Source organism: Halictus rubicundus, chromosome 12, assembly GCF_050948215.1.
Source record: "Halictus rubicundus isolate RS-2024b chromosome 12, iyHalRubi1_principal, whole genome shotgun sequence".
Taxonomy (NCBI): Eukaryota; Metazoa; Arthropoda; class Insecta; order Hymenoptera; family Halictidae; genus Halictus; species Halictus rubicundus.
In genome coordinates, this window is record NC_135160.1 from 4,623,018 (window position 1) to 4,645,081 (window position 22,064).

At 48.0% G+C, this 22,064-nt stretch overlaps 1 protein-coding gene across 1 annotated transcript in view; it reads left to right on the forward strand.

The window, feature by feature from the left end:
* Dpy (fibrillin-like protein dumpy) overlaps positions 1–22,064 on the forward strand; it is a 128,426-nt gene that overhangs the window by 56,809 nt on the left and 49,553 nt on the right. The window contains exons 42-75 of the mRNA XM_076797411.1: positions 370–690; positions 769–1,149; positions 1,259–1,582; positions 1,684–1,989; positions 2,081–2,392; positions 2,588–2,902; positions 2,980–3,288; positions 3,357–3,689; positions 3,828–4,799; positions 4,889–5,221; positions 5,308–5,610; positions 5,731–6,057; positions 6,141–6,449; positions 6,573–6,884; positions 6,959–7,279; positions 7,393–8,022; positions 8,117–8,434; positions 8,546–8,857; positions 8,946–9,251; positions 9,414–9,731; positions 10,699–11,022; positions 12,012–12,317; positions 12,620–12,958; positions 14,636–14,938; positions 15,201–15,506; positions 16,044–16,358; positions 16,744–17,064; positions 17,510–17,824; positions 17,900–18,235; positions 18,515–18,817; positions 18,883–19,188; positions 19,518–19,832; positions 20,095–20,403; positions 21,318–21,647. Of these exons, the coding sequence (XP_076653526.1) occupies positions 370–690; positions 769–1,149; positions 1,259–1,582; positions 1,684–1,989; positions 2,081–2,392; positions 2,588–2,902; positions 2,980–3,288; positions 3,357–3,689; positions 3,828–4,799; positions 4,889–5,221; positions 5,308–5,610; positions 5,731–6,057; positions 6,141–6,449; positions 6,573–6,884; positions 6,959–7,279; positions 7,393–8,022; positions 8,117–8,434; positions 8,546–8,857; positions 8,946–9,251; positions 9,414–9,731; positions 10,699–11,022; positions 12,012–12,317; positions 12,620–12,958; positions 14,636–14,938; positions 15,201–15,506; positions 16,044–16,358; positions 16,744–17,064; positions 17,510–17,824; positions 17,900–18,235; positions 18,515–18,817; positions 18,883–19,188; positions 19,518–19,832; positions 20,095–20,403; positions 21,318–21,647 (11,790 nt within the window). The remainder of the gene's footprint in view (positions 1–369; positions 691–768; positions 1,150–1,258; positions 1,583–1,683; positions 1,990–2,080; positions 2,393–2,587; positions 2,903–2,979; positions 3,289–3,356; positions 3,690–3,827; positions 4,800–4,888; positions 5,222–5,307; positions 5,611–5,730; positions 6,058–6,140; positions 6,450–6,572; positions 6,885–6,958; positions 7,280–7,392; positions 8,023–8,116; positions 8,435–8,545; positions 8,858–8,945; positions 9,252–9,413; positions 9,732–10,698; positions 11,023–12,011; positions 12,318–12,619; positions 12,959–14,635; positions 14,939–15,200; positions 15,507–16,043; positions 16,359–16,743; positions 17,065–17,509; positions 17,825–17,899; positions 18,236–18,514; positions 18,818–18,882; positions 19,189–19,517; positions 19,833–20,094; positions 20,404–21,317; positions 21,648–22,064) is intronic.

Consider the following 22,064-nt stretch of genomic DNA (forward strand, 5'->3'; position numbering starts at 1 on the left):
CGTTAAACTGAACCCACGAAGGACCACCGTCAACACCTCCAATCAGACTCGATGAACGTTGCAATTTTTCACAATTTATTACCGCTGGTATCAGAGAGCACCGATATGCTCCGAAGATGTTTTAGAAAAATTGCAAGATTGTGATTGTAGTTGATATCGTTCTAGTCTCAGTGTTGCATTTACTCTAAACTTGCTTTTATATTTTACTCTGAGTCTCGTGTTCAACTTACTATTATCAGTCGAAGCATTAGTAGAAATTGGATAAAATAATGGACACGTCTCCGTGAACTAAGAGAACTTAATATGGTGTAATTTCGGCGACGTAGAAAATTCTTCTTCTTCTTTAACAATTTTTATTGACTTTTCCAGACGACGAAGGAAAGAACATTTGCCACTATAATGAGGACTGTCCGCCAAGCAAGTATTGCGATCGTCTAAACAGAAGATGCATCGATCCTTGCTTGGAAACAGATTGCGGCGAGATGGCGAGCTGTCAGCCTGTGAATCATCGAGCACAATGCAAATGTCTGCCAGGATACGAGGGCAATCCTTTGATCGAATGCACTGTGACGTCCCCGGATCCTTGCGTCCCGAATCCTTGCGGTTTGGACGCGATGTGCGAGAGCGACAATGGCAATCCTGTCTGCTTCTGTCCGAAAGGCTTGACTGGCAATCCGTTCGAGCAGTGCAGTAAGTGATCTAGACAATTTTAAAGTCATCATTCTTTTTATGTAATTAAATAAACGATTAATAACACAAATGGTGCAGTTCCAGATGGCGACAAGTGCCAAGGCAATCCCTGCGGAATCAACTCAGGCTGTCGCGTGGTAACAGGTGAACTCAGGTGCTTCTGCCTGCCAGGGTACGAGGGCTACCCTCCTCTGACACCCTGTGTGCTGCCCAGCAATCCTTGCGAGCCGTCACCTTGTGGACCCAACACTCAATGCACTCTCCTTGGTAATGGACTCTCCAAGTGCACTTGCTTGCCAGGTTACATCGAAAGTCCCAACACCATCAGAGGCTGCGTGCCTAAATCCGACGCGTGCGAGCCTAATCCTTGCGGACTCGGTGCAAAGTGCGACCCAAACAGAATACCATCTTGCTACTGCCCTGAGAACACCGTTGGCAATCCTTACCAGAGCTGTGCATGTAAGTCTTTAAGCAGACAAGGTCTTCATCAACTTCTTCTTCCCCGATTCTCTACTTCAACGGTTCAATAGTCAGATAGATCATGAATTGCATCTTCAATTTTTCCCAGCTGCGCCAGACAACGTTCACGATCCGTGCTTGCTGATTCCTTGCGGCAAGAACGCAATCTGCATCAACGCAAACGGCATTGCTCGATGCGAATGCGTTCCGCCATACATGGGCAATCCGTACATGGATGGCTGCGAGGCTGAGTGCATCGCGAATCAGGATTGTGAGTCTCATCTGGCCTGCTTCAATCAGCACTGCAGGGACCCTTGTCCGGGTGTTTGCGGAGCGAACGCGAAGTGCGGGGTGGACAATCATGTCCCCGTCTGCTCTTGTCTGCCTGGGTACACCGGCGATCCGTTTGGATCTTGCAAGATCGAGAAACCACGTGAGTCTTGCAAACAAATCGATTTTGTTCACTAATAATCCATCTATTCTCCGAAAGGATAATATAAGGATCGGACTGATGAACGATTGTGAATGTTTCAGCTGTCCCAGCGCAAAATCCTTGCATGCCATCGCCATGCGGTCCACATAGCATCTGTCGCGTGATGAACGACCGTGCCGTCTGCTCTTGCAGCCCAGGCTATCATGGCACACCGCCATCTTGTCGGCCAGAGTGTCTGGTTAGCTCGGACTGTCCTATACACCTTGCTTGCATCGGTCAAAAGTGCAGCGACCCTTGTCCAGGCTTGTGCGGTCAGAACGCGCTATGTCAAGTTGTCAGCCACAATCCTCTTTGCAGTTGTCCTCCCGAGTTCACCGGAGATCCGTTCACTCAATGTGTCAAAGAAAGTAAGGAACAAATTTTAAATTTTCAATCTCTAGAAACCTTTGTCTGATGTTGTTTCGATATACATTAATTTATATCGTGTGTTCTCAACAGTTATACCGCTACCAGGACCAAAGAATCCCTGCGCACCGTCTCCCTGCGGACCGAACGCAGACTGCAGAGTGCAAGAGGATCATCCTGTCTGCACCTGCATCAGCGGCATGTTCGGAGCTCCACCGAATTGCAGACCAGAGTGTTTGATTCATCAGGATTGTCCGAACTACCTCGCCTGTGTCCAGAAGAAGTGCGTGGATCCTTGCGCTGGATCCTGCGGATTCAACACGAACTGCACTGTGCAGAATCATCGACCCATGTGTCAGTGCTATACTGGATACGAAGGGGATCCTTTCTCAGGATGCAGCAAAGGTATGCACCCTCCTTTAAAAAACTTTTTGAAAATCGAAGAGTAACTATTGAGGACTTCTTAATAGATCTATCAATAGCAATAGCAATTTCATTCAGTAATTAAGCTTATTTTGAGCAACGTCGAGTCTCATGAAAAGACTAAAATGATCCTTGAATCAGAATAACCGCATCCGTTCACTGTCTTATGTTTAACAGTTTCTTACCCGGTATCTTTGCCATGCGATCCATCACCTTGCGGTGCAAACGCAGTATGCAAAGAACGTAACGGAGTCGGATCCTGCGCCTGCTTGCCCGACTACACCGGAGATCCTTACGCTGGATGCAGGCCGGAATGCGTCCAAAACTCCGATTGCGTCCAGTCGAAGGCTTGCATAAACAACAAATGCAAGGACCCTTGCGTGGGTGCCTGTGGCCTGAACGCTCAGTGCCAAGTCATCAACCATCAACCTGCCTGCAGCTGTCTGTCCGATTACACTGGTGATCCACTGAAATCTTGCCACTTGGCACCTGGTAAGTTTGCTATTCTATTACGAGGACTTCTTTCGTCGGACGCAAGTGTTCCTCATCTTATCTTCCTCGTTTCGTAGTTACACCACTACCAGGCGACCCATGCCAACCATCTCCTTGCGGACCATACAGCAATTGCCGCGTGATCGACAACCACGCAGTATGCTCTTGCCAGCCGAATTACGTTGGCAGTCCACCACAGTGTCGTCCAGAGTGTGTAGTCAGTACGGATTGCGCTCAGAATGCGGCCTGCATTCATCAGAAGTGCGGAGATCCTTGTTTGGGCACTTGCGGACAGAACGCTGACTGTCAAGTCATCAATCACAACCCAGTGTGCAGTTGCTCCTCCGGATACACCGGTGATCCGTTCTTCGGATGCGTCGAAGAACGTAAGCATCGAACATGGCGTGGTTTAGCGGATGAAAGTACCAACGTTGAAAATGCTATTATCTTGCAGCTGAGGCAAAGGTTCCCGGAACAGAACCAAGCGGCAACCCGTGTCTCCCATCACCGTGCGGACCGAACTCTCAGTGTCGCGTGATAGACGGCTTCCCAGCCTGCTCCTGTCTACCTAACTACGTCGGCAGAGCTCCCAACTGTCGACCAGAATGCGTTATCAACGAGGGCTGTCCTGGCAATATGGCTTGTCAGAACGAACAGTGCGTCGATCCTTGCCCCGGATCCTGCGGCGTCAACACGTTCTGCAACGTTGTCAAACATAATCCCGTTTGCATCTGCAACTCTGGTTACACTGGGGATCCGTTCACCGAGTGCACTCCGATCGTAGAAGGTATTCCATATGATTCTTGAAAACTGTAGGAAACATGGCAACAAAAATATGAAGAACCTTGATGATTTTGAAAGTAAATTATATTAGATTGAAATCTAGTAATATAAACTATGTTTAACACTTTGCTTTTCCTTGCAGTGCCGACCACGACAGAACAGCCCCGGACACCGTGCAACCCGTCACCCTGCGGTGCGAACGCGGTGTGCAACGAAAGAAATGGCGTAGGCTCCTGCACCTGCCTGCCAGAGTACATCGGCGATCCTTACACTGGCTGCAGACCAGAATGCGTCACGAACACCGACTGCGACCGCGACAAGGCTTGTCTGAACAACAAATGCGTGAATCCTTGTCCTGGCACATGCGGCCAAGGAGCCACTTGCAGAGTAGTCAACCACGCTCCGTCCTGTTCTTGTCTGCCTGGCTACACCGGCGATCCTTTCAACGCCTGCGACAGACTCGAAGACACGTCTCCGCCGATACCAGAGAATCCTTGCGAACCATCGCCTTGCGGACCAAACAGCAACTGTCGCGTGCACAACGAGCACGCGGTATGTCTCTGCCAACCAGGATTCGTGGGAATACCACCCACCTGTCGTCCAGAGTGCACCGTCAGCTCCGAGTGTCCTCAGAACAAGGCCTGCATCGAGAACAAGTGTGCAGATCCTTGTCCAGGGTCCTGCGGAGTGAACACCAAATGTCAGACCGTGAACCACAATCCCATCTGCACCTGTGCTCCTGGATACACTGGCAACCCTCTGGTTCAGTGCACCAGGTTGAATGTATCCGACGTACCGGGCAAGGCCGCTGACAATCCATGCTCTCCGAATCCTTGTGGAGCTAACTCGCAGTGCAAAGTGATTGGCTCTCAACCCGCTTGCTCGTGTCTGCTCAACTTCATTGGACGTCCTCCGAACTGCAGACCAGAATGCACCGAGGATTCGGAATGTCTCCAATCGGCAGCTTGCATTAACCAGCGCTGCAAGAACCCCTGCCCTGGAGCCTGTGGAGAGTTGGCCAGATGCAGCGTGCAGAACCATCTTCCTATCTGCACCTGTCCCGAAGGATACGAGGGCGACGCTTCCGTTCGATGCACTTTGGCGCCGGCTCCGGGTAAGTTGGAGTATTTTCCAGATAGTTAGCAAAATACAGGTCCTGTTGAATAGTATATTTACTACTTACTGACATTCTCGGTGGTTTAGTAACGGACTCGACTGTGACCAATCCATGCTCGCCGAATCCTTGCGGTCCAAACGCTCAGTGTCGCGAGAGGAACGGCGCAGGAGCCTGTGCATGTCCTCCAGACCTCATCGGAGATCCTTACGATAACGAGAGAGGCTGTCACAGAGAATGCGAGTCGAACAACGACTGCGCCTCGCAGCTTGCCTGCATTGGATTCAAGTGCACCGATCCTTGTCCAAGCACTTGTGGTACTTTGTCGATCTGCAACGTTCAGCAGCACGTTCCTGTGTGCACTTGTCCTCCTGGATACACTGGAGATCCGTACTTCGCTTGCGAAATTAAAGAAATACGGAGTAAGTTTGCCACTCGGGATCATGACTTCAATTGTCTAATCTTTGCACACGATTGATGTCTAATTTTCTAACTGCATTTTTCAAAGGACCTCCGTTAGATCCATGCTCGCCGTCGCCTTGCGGACCCAACAGCAAGTGCCGCGAAGTGAATGGACAAGCTGTATGCACGTGTCTTCCGGAATACAGAGGAATTCCACCGAATTGCAGGCCGGAATGTGTCGTAAACGCTGAATGTCCACCTCATCTGGCATGCTTGAACAAGAAGTGCGCTGATCCTTGCCCGAACACCTGTGGATTGAGGGCTCAGTGTACCACCAAAAACCATAATCCCATTTGTTCGTGTCCTGTTGGCTTCACTGGGGATCCTTTCACTCAGTGTTCGCTTATCCGTAAGATCATATTCAATTTACAAGTCCTTTGATACATTTTCCTCGTGTCAATTTTACATTAAGACGTAAATTAAATTGGAAAAACGGACATGAAAAAATTTACAATTTTCTGTTCGTTAGCTTTCAATGGGACCATCGTTCCGAAGCGACCATCTTGCACTCCATCGCCTTGTGGACCAAACTCTCTGTGCCAAGTTATATCCGGAAACCCAGCGTGTTCCTGTCTGCCAAATTACATCGGAGTTCCTCCCGAATGTAGACCAGAGTGCATTCTAAGCTCCGAGTGCAAGAGTCATCTCGCCTGTGTCAATCAGAAGTGTCAGGATCCTTGCGTGGGCTCCTGCGGAGTGAACGCTCAGTGCCATGTCCTGAATCACATACCTGTGTGCACCTGCATGGAGGGATTCACTGGTGATCCGTTCACGCAGTGCATTGTTCTTCCTCCAAGTAAGATCCGGTCTTCTAAATTCTTCCGTACCTGTATCTTGATTCAGAAATTTATTTTTACGTATTTCTAATCTTCTTTTCAGCCACCTTGCCACCTGTCAGCGATCCCTGCAACCCGTCACCTTGCGGACCCAACGCGATTTGTACGAATGGCGACTGTGAGTGTCCCCCAGAGTACATTGGCAATCCCTACGAAGCCTGTCGACCGGAATGCGTCCTCAATCTGGAGTGTCCTCGCGACAGGACCTGCATGCGAAACAAGTGCAGGGATCCTTGTCCAGGAGCTTGTGGTCAGAATGCTCTTTGCGACATCGTGAACCACATTCCCAGCTGTTCTTGTCCGGATGGTTATGTCGGCGATCCTTTTGTCAACTGTCGCATCCAGCCTCCAGGTAAAAATAAACCCTTTGCAAGGATTTAACTCTCTGAGGACGAGCTGCGAATATTTTTGAACATTGTCACAAAGAATGCAATTTTTATAGACTCTGTACTTTGAACTCTAAAATACATTGCAGTTCCCATGCCATCGAGAGACCCATGCTCCCCATCACCCTGTGGACCAAACAGTCAGTGCCGCAACATAGAGGATCACGCAGTCTGCTCCTGCCTGCAAGGATACCTCGGTTCACCGCCGTCTTGCAGACCAGAGTGTGTGGTCGGCTCGGAGTGTCCACCAACTCGAGCCTGCGTGAACAAGAAGTGCACCGATCCCTGCTTAGGTTCCTGTGGCCTAAGCGCAAGATGCGAAGTGATCAACCATTCGCCAATTTGCAGTTGTTTGCCTGGCCAGACAGGAGATCCTTTCAAGAGCTGCTACGACATCCAAAGTAAGAAGTCTACTGTGATTACTTAATGTATTTCTATATTGCAAGAAGGTATATTTACAATGAAATTTCATCAGCTGTGCCAGGACCCAAGGACACTGGAGACCCCTGCAACCCGTCACCTTGCGGACCAAATGCTCAGTGTCAAAATGTCAATGGCTACCCATCCTGCTCTTGTTTGCCTACCTACATAGGAACCCCGCCATCATGTCGGCCAGAGTGTCTGATCAATCCTGACTGCCCTACTGACAAGGCCTGCATCAATTCGAAGTGTACAGATCCTTGCCCAGGATCCTGTGCAGAGAATGCCAAGTGCATTGTCGTCAATCATGCTGTTGTCTGCACGTGCGCTGCAGGATTCAGTGGAAATCCGTTCGTCCAGTGTGTTCTGCAGGAAGGTAGGTTCAAGATGAAAGACTTCGAATGTTTATACTTAGGCTATTTATTGTTATTAGACGATAAATTCTAACAATATTTCTTACGTCTAATCATGATAAAATTTCTGTCACAGAGGAGGTCATCAATCCTTGCGAGCCATCGCCATGCGGTCCGAACGCAATCTGCCAACGACGCGACAACGTTGGCGCCTGCATCTGCATCGACGACTATCATGGCAACCCATACGAAGGCTGTCAACCGGAGTGCATCCTCAGCTCAGACTGTCCAACGAACAAGGCCTGTGTCCGGAACAAATGCGAGGATCCTTGTCCAGGAATCTGCGGTGTCAGAGCTCAGTGCTCTGTCATCAACCACATTCCAACTTGCACCTGCGAACCTGGCTATGTGGGCGATCCGTTCACCATCTGCAACCAGCCAATACCGGAAGACACAGAGCCCACGGTGTTGGATCCTTGCAGTCCATCGCCATGCGGACCGAACAGCTTATGCAGAGCTGTGAATGATCAAGCTGTCTGCACGTGCCAGGAGACCTTCATCGGAACTCCTCCGAATTGCAGGCCCGAGTGCGTCGTGCACTCGGAGTGCCCGCAGAATAGAGCTTGTTACAAATATAAGTGCACGGATCCTTGTCCGGGAACTTGTGGAGTCGCAGCTGCCTGTAGGGTGATCAACCATAATCCATTGTGCAGCTGTCCGCAGGGCACCACGGGAGATCCGTTCTCTAGGTGCTTCCCACAGCCAGGTGAGTTAACAGATACGCCATTTTTTGTAACCGAAGATTGTAAATTCCTTCACGTCAGAACACGCCATTTTAATATTCGTCCTTTCTGTTGCAGTCACGCCGATTCCGCCGATCGGCGATCCATGCACGCCAAGCCCGTGCGGTCTGTATGCAGAGTGCAGAACAATCGGCGATCAATCTGCGTGTTCCTGTCTGAAAAATTACATCGGACTGCCGCCAAACTGTCGACCGGAGTGCGTTGTCAACACAGACTGTCCGTCCGACCAGGCCTGCATCTCTGAGAAGTGCCGAGATCCTTGCGTCGGATCCTGCGGACAGAACGCGGACTGCAGAGTACAGAATCATATTCCTGTTTGCCTCTGTCAACCGGAGTACACTGGCGATCCTTTCACATTGTGCACACCGCGGATCGGTGAGAATCTCCATCCACTTTCAGTATATTGATCCTTACGTCCTTGGTATCCAAGCCAGACCAATTGTAAACGCGACACAAACGAATTGCAAATTCTGTATTTGTTCGCAGATCAACCGAAAGTACCGGAGGACCTCTGCAACCCGTCTCCTTGCGGACCAAACGCAGAATGCGACGAGGGCAATTGCAAGTGTCTGCAGAACTACTTCGGCGATCCTTACTCGTATTGTCGTCCGGAATGTACCATGAACTCGGACTGTTCTCGGGTGAAAGCGTGCGTCAATCACTATTGCGTGGATCCTTGCTTGGGAACATGCGGCACGAGTGCACGCTGCGATGTGGTAAACCACATTCCAATGTGCAGCTGTCCACCTGGCACCACTGGGGATCCTTTCACTCTGTGTCGAGCACGTGTAACTGATGGTACGTCTTCCCCCTTAATTATGACAACGACTACATTCTCATCTCATTACATGACCGCAGAATTGAAACTCGTTTCCGAATTCTCTAGAACCCAGAAAACAACCTTGCACTCCATCGCCGTGCGGAGCAAACAGCCTTTGCAAAGTAGTAAACGATCACGCGGTCTGCTCGTGTCAACCAGGATTGATTGGCAGTCCTCCGGCCTGCAGACCGGAGTGCATAGTCAGCGCTGACTGTCCTTTGACGCAAGCCTGCCTCAGCAACAAGTGTCAGGACCCGTGTCCTGGCACCTGCGGCCAGAACTCCAAGTGCCAAGTCGTCAACCATAATCCTATCTGCAGCTGCTACGAGGGATACACCGGTGATCCTTTCATTAGGTGTTATCCGATGCTCAGTGAGTACTATAATCCACTATACCATTCATTCCCGATGTTCTTCACGTTAGGGAGAGTTGTATTTATCAGGTAGCTAGGATAATGAGTTTCTCTTGCTAATTCTCCTCAAAATGTTTCGTCACCTCGGTCTCTAATCAACGTCTCCTCATCGTTCTCAACAGGAGACCCACCAAAACCCGTGAACCCATGCCAGCCATCGCCGTGCGGACCCAACGCTGAGTGTCAAGTGCGAGGTGACAGTCCCGTTTGTTCGTGTATTCAAAATTACATCGGCGTTCCGCCGAATTGTCGGCCCGAGTGTACGATCAATCCGGAGTGTTCGCCTCATTTGGCGTGTTTGCAACAGAAGTGTCGCGATCCGTGTGTCGGTTTGTGCGGTTCGAACGCGCAGTGTTCGGTGGTGAACCATCAAGCGGTTTGCGCTTGCGTCGAGGGCTTCACCGGAAATCCGTTCAGCGTTTGCGAGCCGGCGGCCAAGGGTGAGTACACGATAACAAAGAATCGCTGTCAATCATCTTTTGCTCCCTCTTGTCGCAAAACTCTCGCCGATCGCATGCGGGCGAATCGCAGGTAAGTGCTTGAAACGCTGCTCTTCGTTAACGTCATCCAGTCTCTCTCTAACATCGAAGCCTGCGTCCCCGTGGACGAGGAACGAAATAACACCATGAGAAGGAGAGAGGCCCTAACCGAGCCCCGGTGGCGGGGCCTAGAGAACAACAACGCTCATGTACGAATGAAACGTCGACCATAATCATCTTCCCCCGCCCAACTGCGATTAACGAGCTCGTATCGAAGAGCACGCCTTCACCCCCACATGTGTGCTACTATTCCCCCGAATGACATAACCGTATTGAACGAATGGTGGCGGGGCCTATGGAGTATAGGCTCTTAATTGCACTCACCCCTCAACGTCATCTGACACCCGACACCCCCCATGAGAATGCTGCACGCAGTGATCATTCCCGAGCATACCGCTTTTACAATCATTAAGTTTAGAACTTAGACATAGACATAGTTCCTCAGGCTCGAGGAACACCTATCCCTGCGTCCCACGAAGAACCACCCCCCTGGGACACGAACGAATTAATCCCTAGACCCATGCTTATAGGAACATCCTTGAAACACGCTTATGCATTGAGAAGTATGCCGCCCATAATAACCCCTAATGCGACCCCAGAGATAAGACCCGCAAATAACGACGCTGCGAGTAGTGGCGGCCAGAAAACACGCAACCCTAACAGAAACCATGAAACGATACACACCATGGATACCGTTGCGATTGTACTGCTGAAGGAACCGAATCGCCGTATGTCAGCTTCCGCTTGATCATTCGCCGCCGACCGCACACGAACCTGCGAAACCCGAGAACCAAACTCATGGCACAAGCTTTGACTGACCACCTGCATGCCCGTGTCACGCCTAAGTGTTTCTATTTTGAATGCCCAGATGAACGCCCAGACGTTAGGGAACCCTGCAGACCGTCCCCGTGCGGCGTCAACGCTATCTGCCGCGAGAACAACGGTGTTGGCCAGTGCTCCTGTCCACCTGACTACGTAGGTGACCCGTACACCCGCTGCAGGCCCGAGTGCACGCAAAATTCCGATTGCGCCAAGACCATGGCCTGCATGGGCGTCAGGTGCAGGGACCCCTGTCTCGGCACCTGTGGACTGCAGGCCCAATGCCAAACGGTCAATCACCTGCCCGTCTGTTCTTGTAACCCTGGACACACCGGAAACCCATTCACCTACTGTACCCCGGCCCTGTTTGATCGTAAGCCAATTCGAATCGCTTCGAGATCCTAGATCGCTAGAATGATTCGCTCGGGGCGTGCTTCGGCCGTGACCCCTCTCAATTTCAATGACGTTTAGCCAGCACAAGGTCCGCATCTTTGACGTACGCAGCTGTTGGTATTGTCTCGAGTAGCCTGCCAATTTTCAGGAACAGTTTGGACAGACTGGGTAACTGGTTACGTCGCTGTGTCATTCTTCGTCAACATTATTCCTCTTGAATTACTTGTTTTTTCATTATTACTAAAATACACATTTCAAACAGATACTGAATGTTTGATGTTACTCACTTCTTGCAAGTCGAAATCAAATTCTATTCTTCTGTGGTGAATATTTAATTTTTCTTTCTATAAAATTTTTATGGACAAATATCATTTTTCTTTTCACTAATCAAGGAATGCATTCATTCCTGCAATGTGGATGAAAAAAATATTAACCCTTTGCACTCGGCGCTATTTTCATTCTAAATCTACATTTTTCTTCCGTCTTGGAATATTTTCATTTTATTCGTACGAAACTGATCCGATTTCCACATATAATATTTAAATGTTTAGTGATCTATTGAATAGAAATTTTGTAATGTAACAAATATTTTGTAATAATTTTTGTAATTTCTTTGAAATAATGCCACAATAATTTCTAGTGGTGCTTCAGAGTGCAAAGGGTTAATAGCCAGTACTATTATATTGAACATGTTACTCGAATGTTCTTGCAAGTTTTCTAGTTGTCCCTCAAAATTGGCTAACCATTGGAGCCTATAATTACAACTACGTTTACTATAGACGCGGACCTAACATCCCACTGAACATTGAAATCAGAGTACGAGGACACATTCGAAGCATCCCTTTTTAGATCCACTGCACCAGTAGAGAGTCTATTCGAGCACAAGACAGCACCTAGCTAGATGAAACCGTCACCCAAGTATCAAGACCTGCGAGGCAGGTCCTCTAATGTGCTTTTACCCCCATACAGCGACCCCCGTAGACCCGTGTAGCCAGTCCCCCTGCGGACCCAACAGTAAGTGTCGAAACGTGGACAACCACGCAGTATGCACCTGCCTTCCGAATTTTATGGGAAATCCGCCGAACTGTCGACCCGAGTGTGTGGTGAACAACGACTGTCCCCTGGAGCTTGCGTGCATCAACCAAAAGTGCACGACCCCCTGTGCGAACTCGTGTGGCATCAACACGCAGTGCAGGGTGATCAACCACAACCCTATTTGCTCCTGCAACAATGGATACACCGGAGACCCGTTCACCACTTGCTTCCCTGCTCCACGTAAGGATTTCTGTCTGTGGATACATCATTCGACTTGTCATCTCATTAGGCTTCTCGGAGCATCCTCATCGTCGCCGACCGTAGCTGTGCCTCGATAACTGTCGCGTTTTAGCCCTGACTCTAGGCCTAAGCTGATCCTGCCCTGAGAAAGGGATGAGAAACTCAGATTTATGAATCTGACTTAATCCTTCGTACCTGTGACAGTTGTCGAGGCAAGACCGTTTATCAGATCTAGATAGTGGACATGTTTATCAGTCGCGATCGTATCATCCTCATCTCCAATATAATGCTTCGAATTCCAGAACCACCCCCGAACGACAACGCTCTAGCCCCGATAGACCCCTGCGTACCCTCCCCCTGTGGTCTGTACGCAGAATGCAGGATTATCGGTGGCACTGCGTCCTGCTCCTGTCTACCCAGGTACATTGGCTCCCCTCCGAACTGTCGACCAGAGTGTCGCGTCAACTCTGATTGTCCCATGAGTCTCGCCTGCACAGGGGAGAAGTGCAGGGACCCCTGTCAAGGCTCCTGTGGGGTCACCTCTTTATGCACCGTGTACAACCATGTCCCAGTGTGCACCTGTCCCGAGGGGTACACCGGAGACCCCTTCAGCAACTGTTACCTGGCCCCTACTGAACCACGTAAGACCATTTCCACGGGCATTAATTAATTGATCAATTTCTAGTTTAATGACCGAAGCTAGAATTTAACCCTCTGAGAACGAATACAGCGATGTCATTAGGTTTATGCATTTAATTTCTATAGTTGCAGTCAAATCATTCAGTTGTTCAGGTAACGGAAGATCTGTGCATATACAGGGTGGGGCATTTAAATGGGAACACCTAAATATCTCGGTTATTATTAGTCGTACAAAAAATCTCCACAGAGTGAAGTTGTACTGTTTCGAGGGGCGAATTTGATGAGAGCATTTGATGAACTTATTTTTTTTACAAGATTTCAAGGTCATCCATATTTTTTTAAATAGAATCATATATTTTTATTATCGCTATGTGGTAGCCGAGGTCAAGACGAATCCAACGACCTGTAATACTATGACCTTCACGTGACCTTGAGTTTGTTATCACCAACGATTCCACACCATACATTTACACTATACCATTTCGGGTTTTCAGTGCACCAGTAATGCATATTATGTGTATTCAGTTGTCCATGGCTAGAAAAAGGAGCTTCGTCAGTAAAGAGAACGGCATAAAATATTCATGACTTTGTATTTGCTACAATGCTCATGTACAAAAAGCAACACGATTCTCAAAGTCGTTGCCATGAAGCTCCTGATGTAAGGAAATATGGTGTGGATGGAATTTATGACGTTGCAATAAAGAACAAAGAATAAAGAACGTCCAATTTTTCGACAACTTGTAGTAGGATCAATATTGACTGTAGCCAATACAAAAGTTTCGGCATCTTCTCCAGGAGCAGGCTTTGGTCGTTTTCTGTTCAGTGATTTAATACTCCCTGTTTTACAAAACAATTGAACTATGCGGTCATAACTTTGTCGAGAAGTAAGATTTCTCTCAGGGTATCTTCCTGCGTACAGTTGAAATGCTTGCACTTAGTTACTTTTAGCCTCACCATAAACTAAAATAATTTCTACCTTTTCTGCAGCACTGTACACCATCGTTTCAGAAAAGTAACGTTATCTTTCATAATCGATTAAATCCCGATGAATTTCTTAAACGTACTGATTAGAGTCACCGCAAGGAGAAGAATTTGTAACAGTGTTTATAATTTATTGTAAGCATGTTTACAGTCATTAGTCAAGGTTCAAGAACATCTCTAGTGGGATCATGTCATCGTTATTTCACTGTTTACATCAAGTGTTCTACTTTTATGAATTTTTCGTACCCAGTCATGTGATAGTCATAATAAATACAGATCGTTGGATTCGTCTTGACCTCGGCTATCACATAGCGATAATAAAAATATGTGATTCCATTTAAAAAAATATCGATGACCTTGAAATCTCGTAACAAAATGACCTTGAGAAAAAATTTTTACTCTCATCAAATTCGCCCCTTGAAACAGTACAACTTTATTCTGTGGAGATTTTTTGTACGACTAATAATAACCGAGATATTTAGGTGTTCCCATTTAAATGCCCCACCCTGTATTGCTTATTGTCCTGCATTTAATTTTTCTTTGGAAAATATTTTCGCTATTTTAAAAAATCTTCAACCGCGCAGACTCAATCTTGCAATTGCAACGTTCGATCAACGATTTGCTTCAGTGAAATTGTTGGTGAACTCAGCATTCGAAAAATCATGAAAAAGAAACGCTAGAGTCCATTTCTTCCACAGCTCAACCAGTTGTCACTGACCCCTGTGCATCCACACCCTGCGGACCAAATGCACGCTGCGACAGCGGTGTTTGTACCTGTTTACCTGAGTACCAAGGCGATCCTTATGTAGGCTGCAGACCGGAATGCGTGTTGAACACCGATTGTCCCCAGAATCGTGCCTGTGTGAGGAACAAGTGCGTTGATCCTTGCCCAGGCACCTGTGGCAGAAATGCACAGTGTCTTGTGTTCAATCACGTGCCTATGTGCAGCTGCCCTAACGGAATGGAGGGGAACGCTTTCGTTCAGTGTTCTGTGGCACGAGGTACAATCTGTTTTCTATTTTTTCTGGATTTTCGACGAACGAGGGCTAACAAATGATCTTGACCTAAGCTGAACCATCGATACTTGATGGTCAACAGAAAATGGCTGTCTTGCAAGTATCTTGCAAGATCTTTCCAATTTGTGAATCATCAAGTAGGCGGTTCAATTTAGTTCAAGAATCTTTCAGCCCTCTTACTCGTCCACGCTATTAATCCTACACTAACTTATGGTTCTACCTTTCCTCCCTATCACACAAATGACAGATCCCGTACAGCGCAACCCCTGCTCGCCCTCGCCCTGCGGTCCAAACAGCGTCTGCAGACAGGTGAACGATCAGCCGGTATGCACTTGCGTGTCAGGCTATCTTGGTGTACCGCCTGCATGCAGGCCGGAGTGCACTGTCAGCTCTGATTGTCCTCTAACAGAAGCCTGTAGCAATCAGAAATGCGTGAACCCTTGTCCCGGCTCCTGCGGCATCGGTGCAGTCTGCAACGTGGTTAATCACAACCCCGTGTGCAGTTGCTCGTCAGGATTGACTGGCGATCCTTTCGTTCGATGCATCCTGCAACGTAAGACACGATCTCCCATTGGATCTTCATCCCTTAACCCTCGGAAGGCGGACAGATTCAAATTCTGCTACGTTATATTTTTTAGCTCACTCTTACGAGATCAACGTTGATCTCCCTATCGAATCTAGAATAAATACCTGACGATCTTAACTAGTCATTAAAAAATTACAATTTAGATCAAACATTTGTCTTCTCCACTTTGCCCAGTAAGGGGATCAACATTGATCTCCCTATCGAATGTAGAGTAAATACCTGACGATCTTAACTGGTCATTAAAAAATTACAATTTAGGTCAAACATTTGTCTTCTCCACTTTGTCCAGTAAGGGGATCAACGTTGATCTCCCTATCGAATCTAGAGTAAATACCTGACGATCTTAACTGGTCATTAAAAAATTACAATTTAGATCAAATATTTGTCTTCTCCACTTTGCCCAGTAAGGGGATCAACGTTGATCCGGACAGCTGGAAGTCGTCCGAGGATTAAGGAAATTTAATCAGATTTATTCTCATTCTGCTGATCACTTATTACTTTTAGCGAACGACGTTCCAATTACCAACCCCTGCGAACCCTCCCCATGTGGTCCCAACGCGCAGTGTCGCGTTGCAAACGACGCACCCTCTTGTTCTTGCCTGCCAGAGTTCACTGGCACCCCTCCGAACTGCAGACCCGAGTGCATCAGCAACAGCGAGTGTCCCAGTCACCTAGCCTGCATAAACCAAAAGTGCAGAGATCCTTGCCCAGGTTCTTGCGCTGCCAACGCCGACTGTCGCGTTGTCAGTCACACGCCCATGTGCGTGTGCCCTGAAGACTTCACCGGTGATCCATTCACTCAGTGCAACCCTAAGCCACGTAAGGATCCAGGAATATTCGGCGTTGATCAATTAATCCTCCACAGACGGCAACTGTGCATCGTAATGACTCTAACGAACCTCCTAAAACGTATTACACGAGGCCAGATTATTAATCTTTTGCACTCGGAACTATTTTAGTTAACAAATAAAACATTTCTTGGAATGTTTCCATTCCATATGTTTTTTTTTTTCATTTGATGAATACGAAACTGGCGCAATTTATCATACTGAGACATTACGCGAGATCAAGATAGAAACCAAGAGTCGTACGTCATCTCTGGAGGATTAAATGTTAAAGTCATTAATCTAGTGGCTCTCCAAGTCACCTTTCCCAGTTTCTCAAGCTACACGTTAGATACTAATTGACTTCTATCACCCCGTAGCTGTACCTGTCTATCTTTCCCCCTGCAAGCCATCCCCCTGCGGCTTCAACGCAGCGTGCAAAGAGCAAAATGGCGTCGGCTCCTGTTCCTGTCTCCCAGATTACATTGGAAACCCTTACGAAGGCTGTCGACCGGAGTGCGTGATCGACACGGATTGCGCTTCTACCTTGAGCTGCATCCGCTCGAGGTGTCAGAACCCGTGTCCTGGCACCTGCGGCGCGAATGCCGACTGTCAGGTCATCAATCATCGACCTGCGTGCACGTGCATCGCAGGGTACAGCGGAAATCCTTTCCAATATTGCACTCTGATCCGTGAGATAGGTATGCATCCTTCGAGCTTGTCTGTATGATCTCTGTTACTGAAACTTGTTGCTCGGAGGCGTGTCGTGATCGGGAGACTTGATTAATCAATTAAACTGCCGGGAGAAAATGCCTCACGCGACAGTCCTTCCAGCTCTTGACAGTTTAGACGGATTACTTCTAGATCCTACCAGTTACAAATAAAGTATGATATTTTAACAGTTAATGTCTCTTGTTGCTGATGATAACATTTATTACACTAAATTTCACGAAGGAACAGCGAGTTAAAATAAGAATCTAGAGTCCAGTAATGATGTGTCCTTTTTAGTGTAGCAAGAATATTGTCCTTTAAGAAAAATTAGATTAGTCCCGATACAAGCACAATGATTCGTAAAAGAGATTATACAGTCGGAAACAAACTATCTCTGAAGAACAGTCCCTAGAAAAAGATCTGAACATTTTGTAGAAGACCAAACACAGTACAAGGATCCTTGCAACCCCTCGCCCTGCGGCCCCAACAGTCAATGTCGCGTGGTCAACGGCCAAGGAGTCTGCTCCTGTCTGCCAGAGTACACAGGATCCCCTCCAATGTGTCGTCCAGAGTGTGTCCTAAATTCCGATTGCCCTGAGAACCGTGCCTGTGTGAACCGGAAGTGCGTGGATCCTTGCCCGAACTCCTGCGGCGCGTTTGCCACTTGCGTAGTCCGGAACCATAGTCCAATTTGCGCCTGCAGGGACTCGTACACCGGAGATGCTTTCACCAGATGCTTCCCAATTCCACGTGAGACACCTAGAGATGACCTTGGTAACCTCGCAATCAGTGAAATCGATCTTAATTGTTTAATTATCCTTGCAGCACCTCAAGCGCCCACGGAAGTCGAAGTTTCGCAACCCTGTCTCCCGTCTCCTTGCGGCTTGTACTCAGATTGTCGCGTAGTTAACGGTGGACCGTCCTGTCAGTGTCTGCCTAATTACGTTGGCAGTCCTCCCAACTGTAGACCAGAGTGCACTGTCAATTCCGATTGTCCCAGTGACAGGGCCTGCATCAGACAACGGTGCTCTGATCCTTGTTCAGGATCCTGCGGAGTTGGGACACAGTGTAGCGTCTTTAATCATGTGCCCATGTGCATGTGCATCGAAGGGTACACTGGCGATCCCTTCAGCAACTGCTACCCTGCACCACCTGAACAAAGTAAGGGCTCTTTCTCGAGTAGGCTGGCTTGGACATTTATTAATTTATTTAGATAAGGAAGGTCTAGATAATCTGTTTTGATCTTTTGTTTTCTATTTAATTGATCTTTTCTCTGAACTAGCTCAAACAAGAAACCATTAGAAGATGATTTATTTGATTTTCGCAAACAAGTATAGCCACGGTTTCTACATTATTCCCAACATAAAAATAACAAATTAGTTTCCCTTATTCATTAAACAAGCCCAAGCCGGATGTAAACGTCCACGCAAATTCTTCCAGCACCGCCCTCAGAAACCGACCCCTGCAATCCATCGCCTTGCGGGCCGAACGCACAGTGCAACGCAGGTGTATGCACCTGTTTGCCAGACTATCAAGGCGACCCTTACACCAGTTGTCGCCCAGAGTGCGTTCTGAACAACGACTGTCCTTTAAACAGAGCCTGCGTTCGCAACAAATGCGTGGACCCTTGTCCAGGCACCTGCGGCAGAGACGCCATTTGCAATGTCTTCAACCACATACCCATGTGCAGTTGCCCTCTAGGAATGTCCGGAAACGCTTTCATATCCTGCGACCGAGTGGAAGGTACGGAGACGGTAGATTCAATCCTGTTTTCCTGGCGAGACTGACAACAATTCCTTTCTCTGTAGAACCACCCCAGACGAACCCCTGTAATCCAACCCCTTGTGGACCTAACAGCCAATGTCGAGCTATAAACGGCCAAGCCGTGTGTTCCTGCGTACCCGGATATCTTGGTAGCCCGCCATCTTGTAGACCAGAATGCGTGGTCAGCTCAGATTGTCCCAGGAGCCAAGCTTGCAACAACCAGAAGTGCATCGACCCTTGTGTCGGTAGTTGCGGATTGAGGGCTCTGTGCCAGGTCGTGAACCACAATCCTGTTTGCAGCTGTCCTTCGGGATTCATCGGGGACCCTTTCTCTAGATGCGAATTGATGCGTAAGGATCTTTGTAGATCGGTGGATCTATGAGTACTGTTCAAAGAATTTTAATTCTTCTTTGGACGTCTCATTTTCAACAGAGGGCTTCTTGTAGATTTCTGCCTGCTGGATGTGAACGTGTAAACCCTTCTCCTTCTCCCATTTGTAATTTTTGAGAAGTGCTGTTATACTCTATTTGTTAAATGTTAAATTTACTCAAGAATTACACGTGAGAGAGCGTATTGGGTTTACAGAATAAAATTGTAGCCAGTAGACAGAAATCCGTGAGAAAATGTCCCGTAGAGTCTCGTTCTTGGATTAAACCGCTCGCTGACCGTGCTCCAACAGCAGTGACCACGCCGACGGAAGACACATGCGAATCCTGTCAATGCGGACCTAACTCGATCTTCCAAACGATCAACGGGAGCCCGTCCTGCGCCTGTTTGTCCGACTTTATCGGTTCCCCGCCGAACTGCAGACCCGAGTGCGTGAGCAACAGCGAGTGCCCGAGCAACTTGGCTTGCGTAAATCGGAAATGTCAGGATCCTTGTCCAGGATCGTGCGGATCCAACGCGGAATGCCGCGTGGTCAGTCATACACCTATGTGCGGTTGCCTAACCGGCTATACTGGCGATCCCTTCACGCAGTGCACGTTGAGACGACGTAAGACCCCTAGCAATTACTCGAAAACAATTAACCTTTTGCACTTTGGGGTGAACACTTCTCCCTGGAACCCTCGAGATTCGTGACCACATTATATTAGGGATGTAATTGCAGTGCAAAGGGTTAATATCACAACGAAACATACAATTAGACACTACTCTCTCCGAAACCTGGGTTTGCGAAGTAGCGATTGGATTAACAGCCTGGGGAAGAGAGTGTTTGGTGTGGAGAGCTAACAATGATCACCCTGACCGATTTTTAGCCGAACCCACGGTGTCCCCTTGCCAGCCGTCACCCTGCGGTCCCAACGCGATTTGCAAAGAGCAAAACGGAGCAGGCTCCTGTTCCTGTGCCCCGGATTACATAGGAAACCCCTACGAAGGATGCCGGCCGGAGTGCACCGTGAACTCAGACTGTCCCTCGAACCTAGCCTGCATTCGGTCCAAGTGCCAGAACCCTTGTCCCGGCACCTGCGGTCAAAGTGCTGACTGCGCGGTGATCAATCACCTGCCGATTTGCACTTGCTGGCCTGGATACACCGGAGACCCATTCGCCAACTGCTTCCTACAGCAGCAGACCAGTAAGTCTCTGTTTGAATGCCCATCGATCATCGCCATCATCATCCGCCGGATCATCATAGCCTGATAACGACCCTAACGATAGAGACGCGCTAACCATCGACGTTGCTTCCATCGTAATACGTCTGCCGACAGTGCTGTTCAATTTTGCTTCCGATTGCTAACTCTAAGCGAATGTTTCCGACAGATCTCCTAATTTTCTCTTTGAAATTTTTTGTACACGCTTCTAGAGAAAACTCACTTTGAAGGAGAACACGGATCTTCTGCTTCGAAGACCTCTTGTGACTTAACAGTGATAATTAGACGGTCATAAGCTATTCGGTAATGTTCCGTGAGCTATCTTGAACAAGATGATCTGGTTTAATATTACATTATGGGTTTAATATTGAACAGGCTTGTTTAAACAATGGTTAAAGTACTCGTCTTTAACGAAATGCCGGAAATGTGCAGACTTTTGTGGATATTCGTCAATTTATTTCAAGAACCAAATATGTAGAATAATATCGTGGTTTTTAAAATAAATTAAAAAATGTCCCCAGGAGTCAGCACCTTACAAGCGTCGGCTTCGCTTTAACTATTGTGTAAACACGTTTCTGCGCTAGTAATGTAATATTAAAATGCATCATCTGGCTCAGGAGAGGCCACAGAATATTACTGCATAAATCATAATCGTACAACTACGTTACAATCAAGGCACAAGCGGTCTCCAAAGTATAAAATTCGTGACTTCGTCCGAAATCGATCTTCTCGGCGCCTGCACATGGGAGATCTATCAGAAACATCAACTGAAAGTTACAAGTCCAGACACACGTTGAACAGAGCAAGCGATTAACCCGACTAATCCGAATAATCGAGCCTGCTGCATCTGGGTTGAAGTATGAAACGTAAAATCATGTCGAAAATGACACAAGTTACGCACCACTTGCAGCCCCCGAACCTGTAAACCCGTGTAACCCCTCTCCGTGCGGACCGAACAGTCAATGCCACGTGACGAATGGCCAGGCTGTCTGCGCCTGCTATCTCGGTTACGTTGGCAGTCCACCTGGATGCCGACCGGAGTGCGTCGTCAGCTCAGAATGCCCCCTGAACCGAGCCTGCATCGGTCAGAAGTGCAACGACCCTTGTGCAGGCCGTTGCGGCGACAACACCGACTGCAGGGTCGTCAATCACAGTCCAATCTGCAGTTGCAAGCTGGACTTCACCGGCGACCCCTTCACCAGATGCTTCCCGACGCCAAGTAAGGAGTTGGAATTCCTGTCCCGAGTAACTTCGAGACTGTCACCTGTTTTCGAAAAAAACACGCGAATGTGGACGCTGCTCGAAGTCATAATAGCTGTCCACTACACTGCTATCTCGTAACACTGAACTGATAGAAGTGGCGTGGACCACTATTATGACGATCGGTGCACGTCTGGATTCTTCTTCCGGAAAGAAGATGTTGAAGTCACCGATGAAACTGGCGAGGACGTGTGAGGGATTCAAAAATGTTTGACACGGTTTTACGGGGTAAAAATAGCCTTCGATGTTGGGGGATGAGAAGCATAATTTAAGCCGTATCTTGGACTTTAATAGGGATGGGCGAAAATGGTAAATATACAGGGTGGTTGGTAACTGGTGGTACAAGCGGAAAGGGCGTGATTCTACGCGAAAAAAG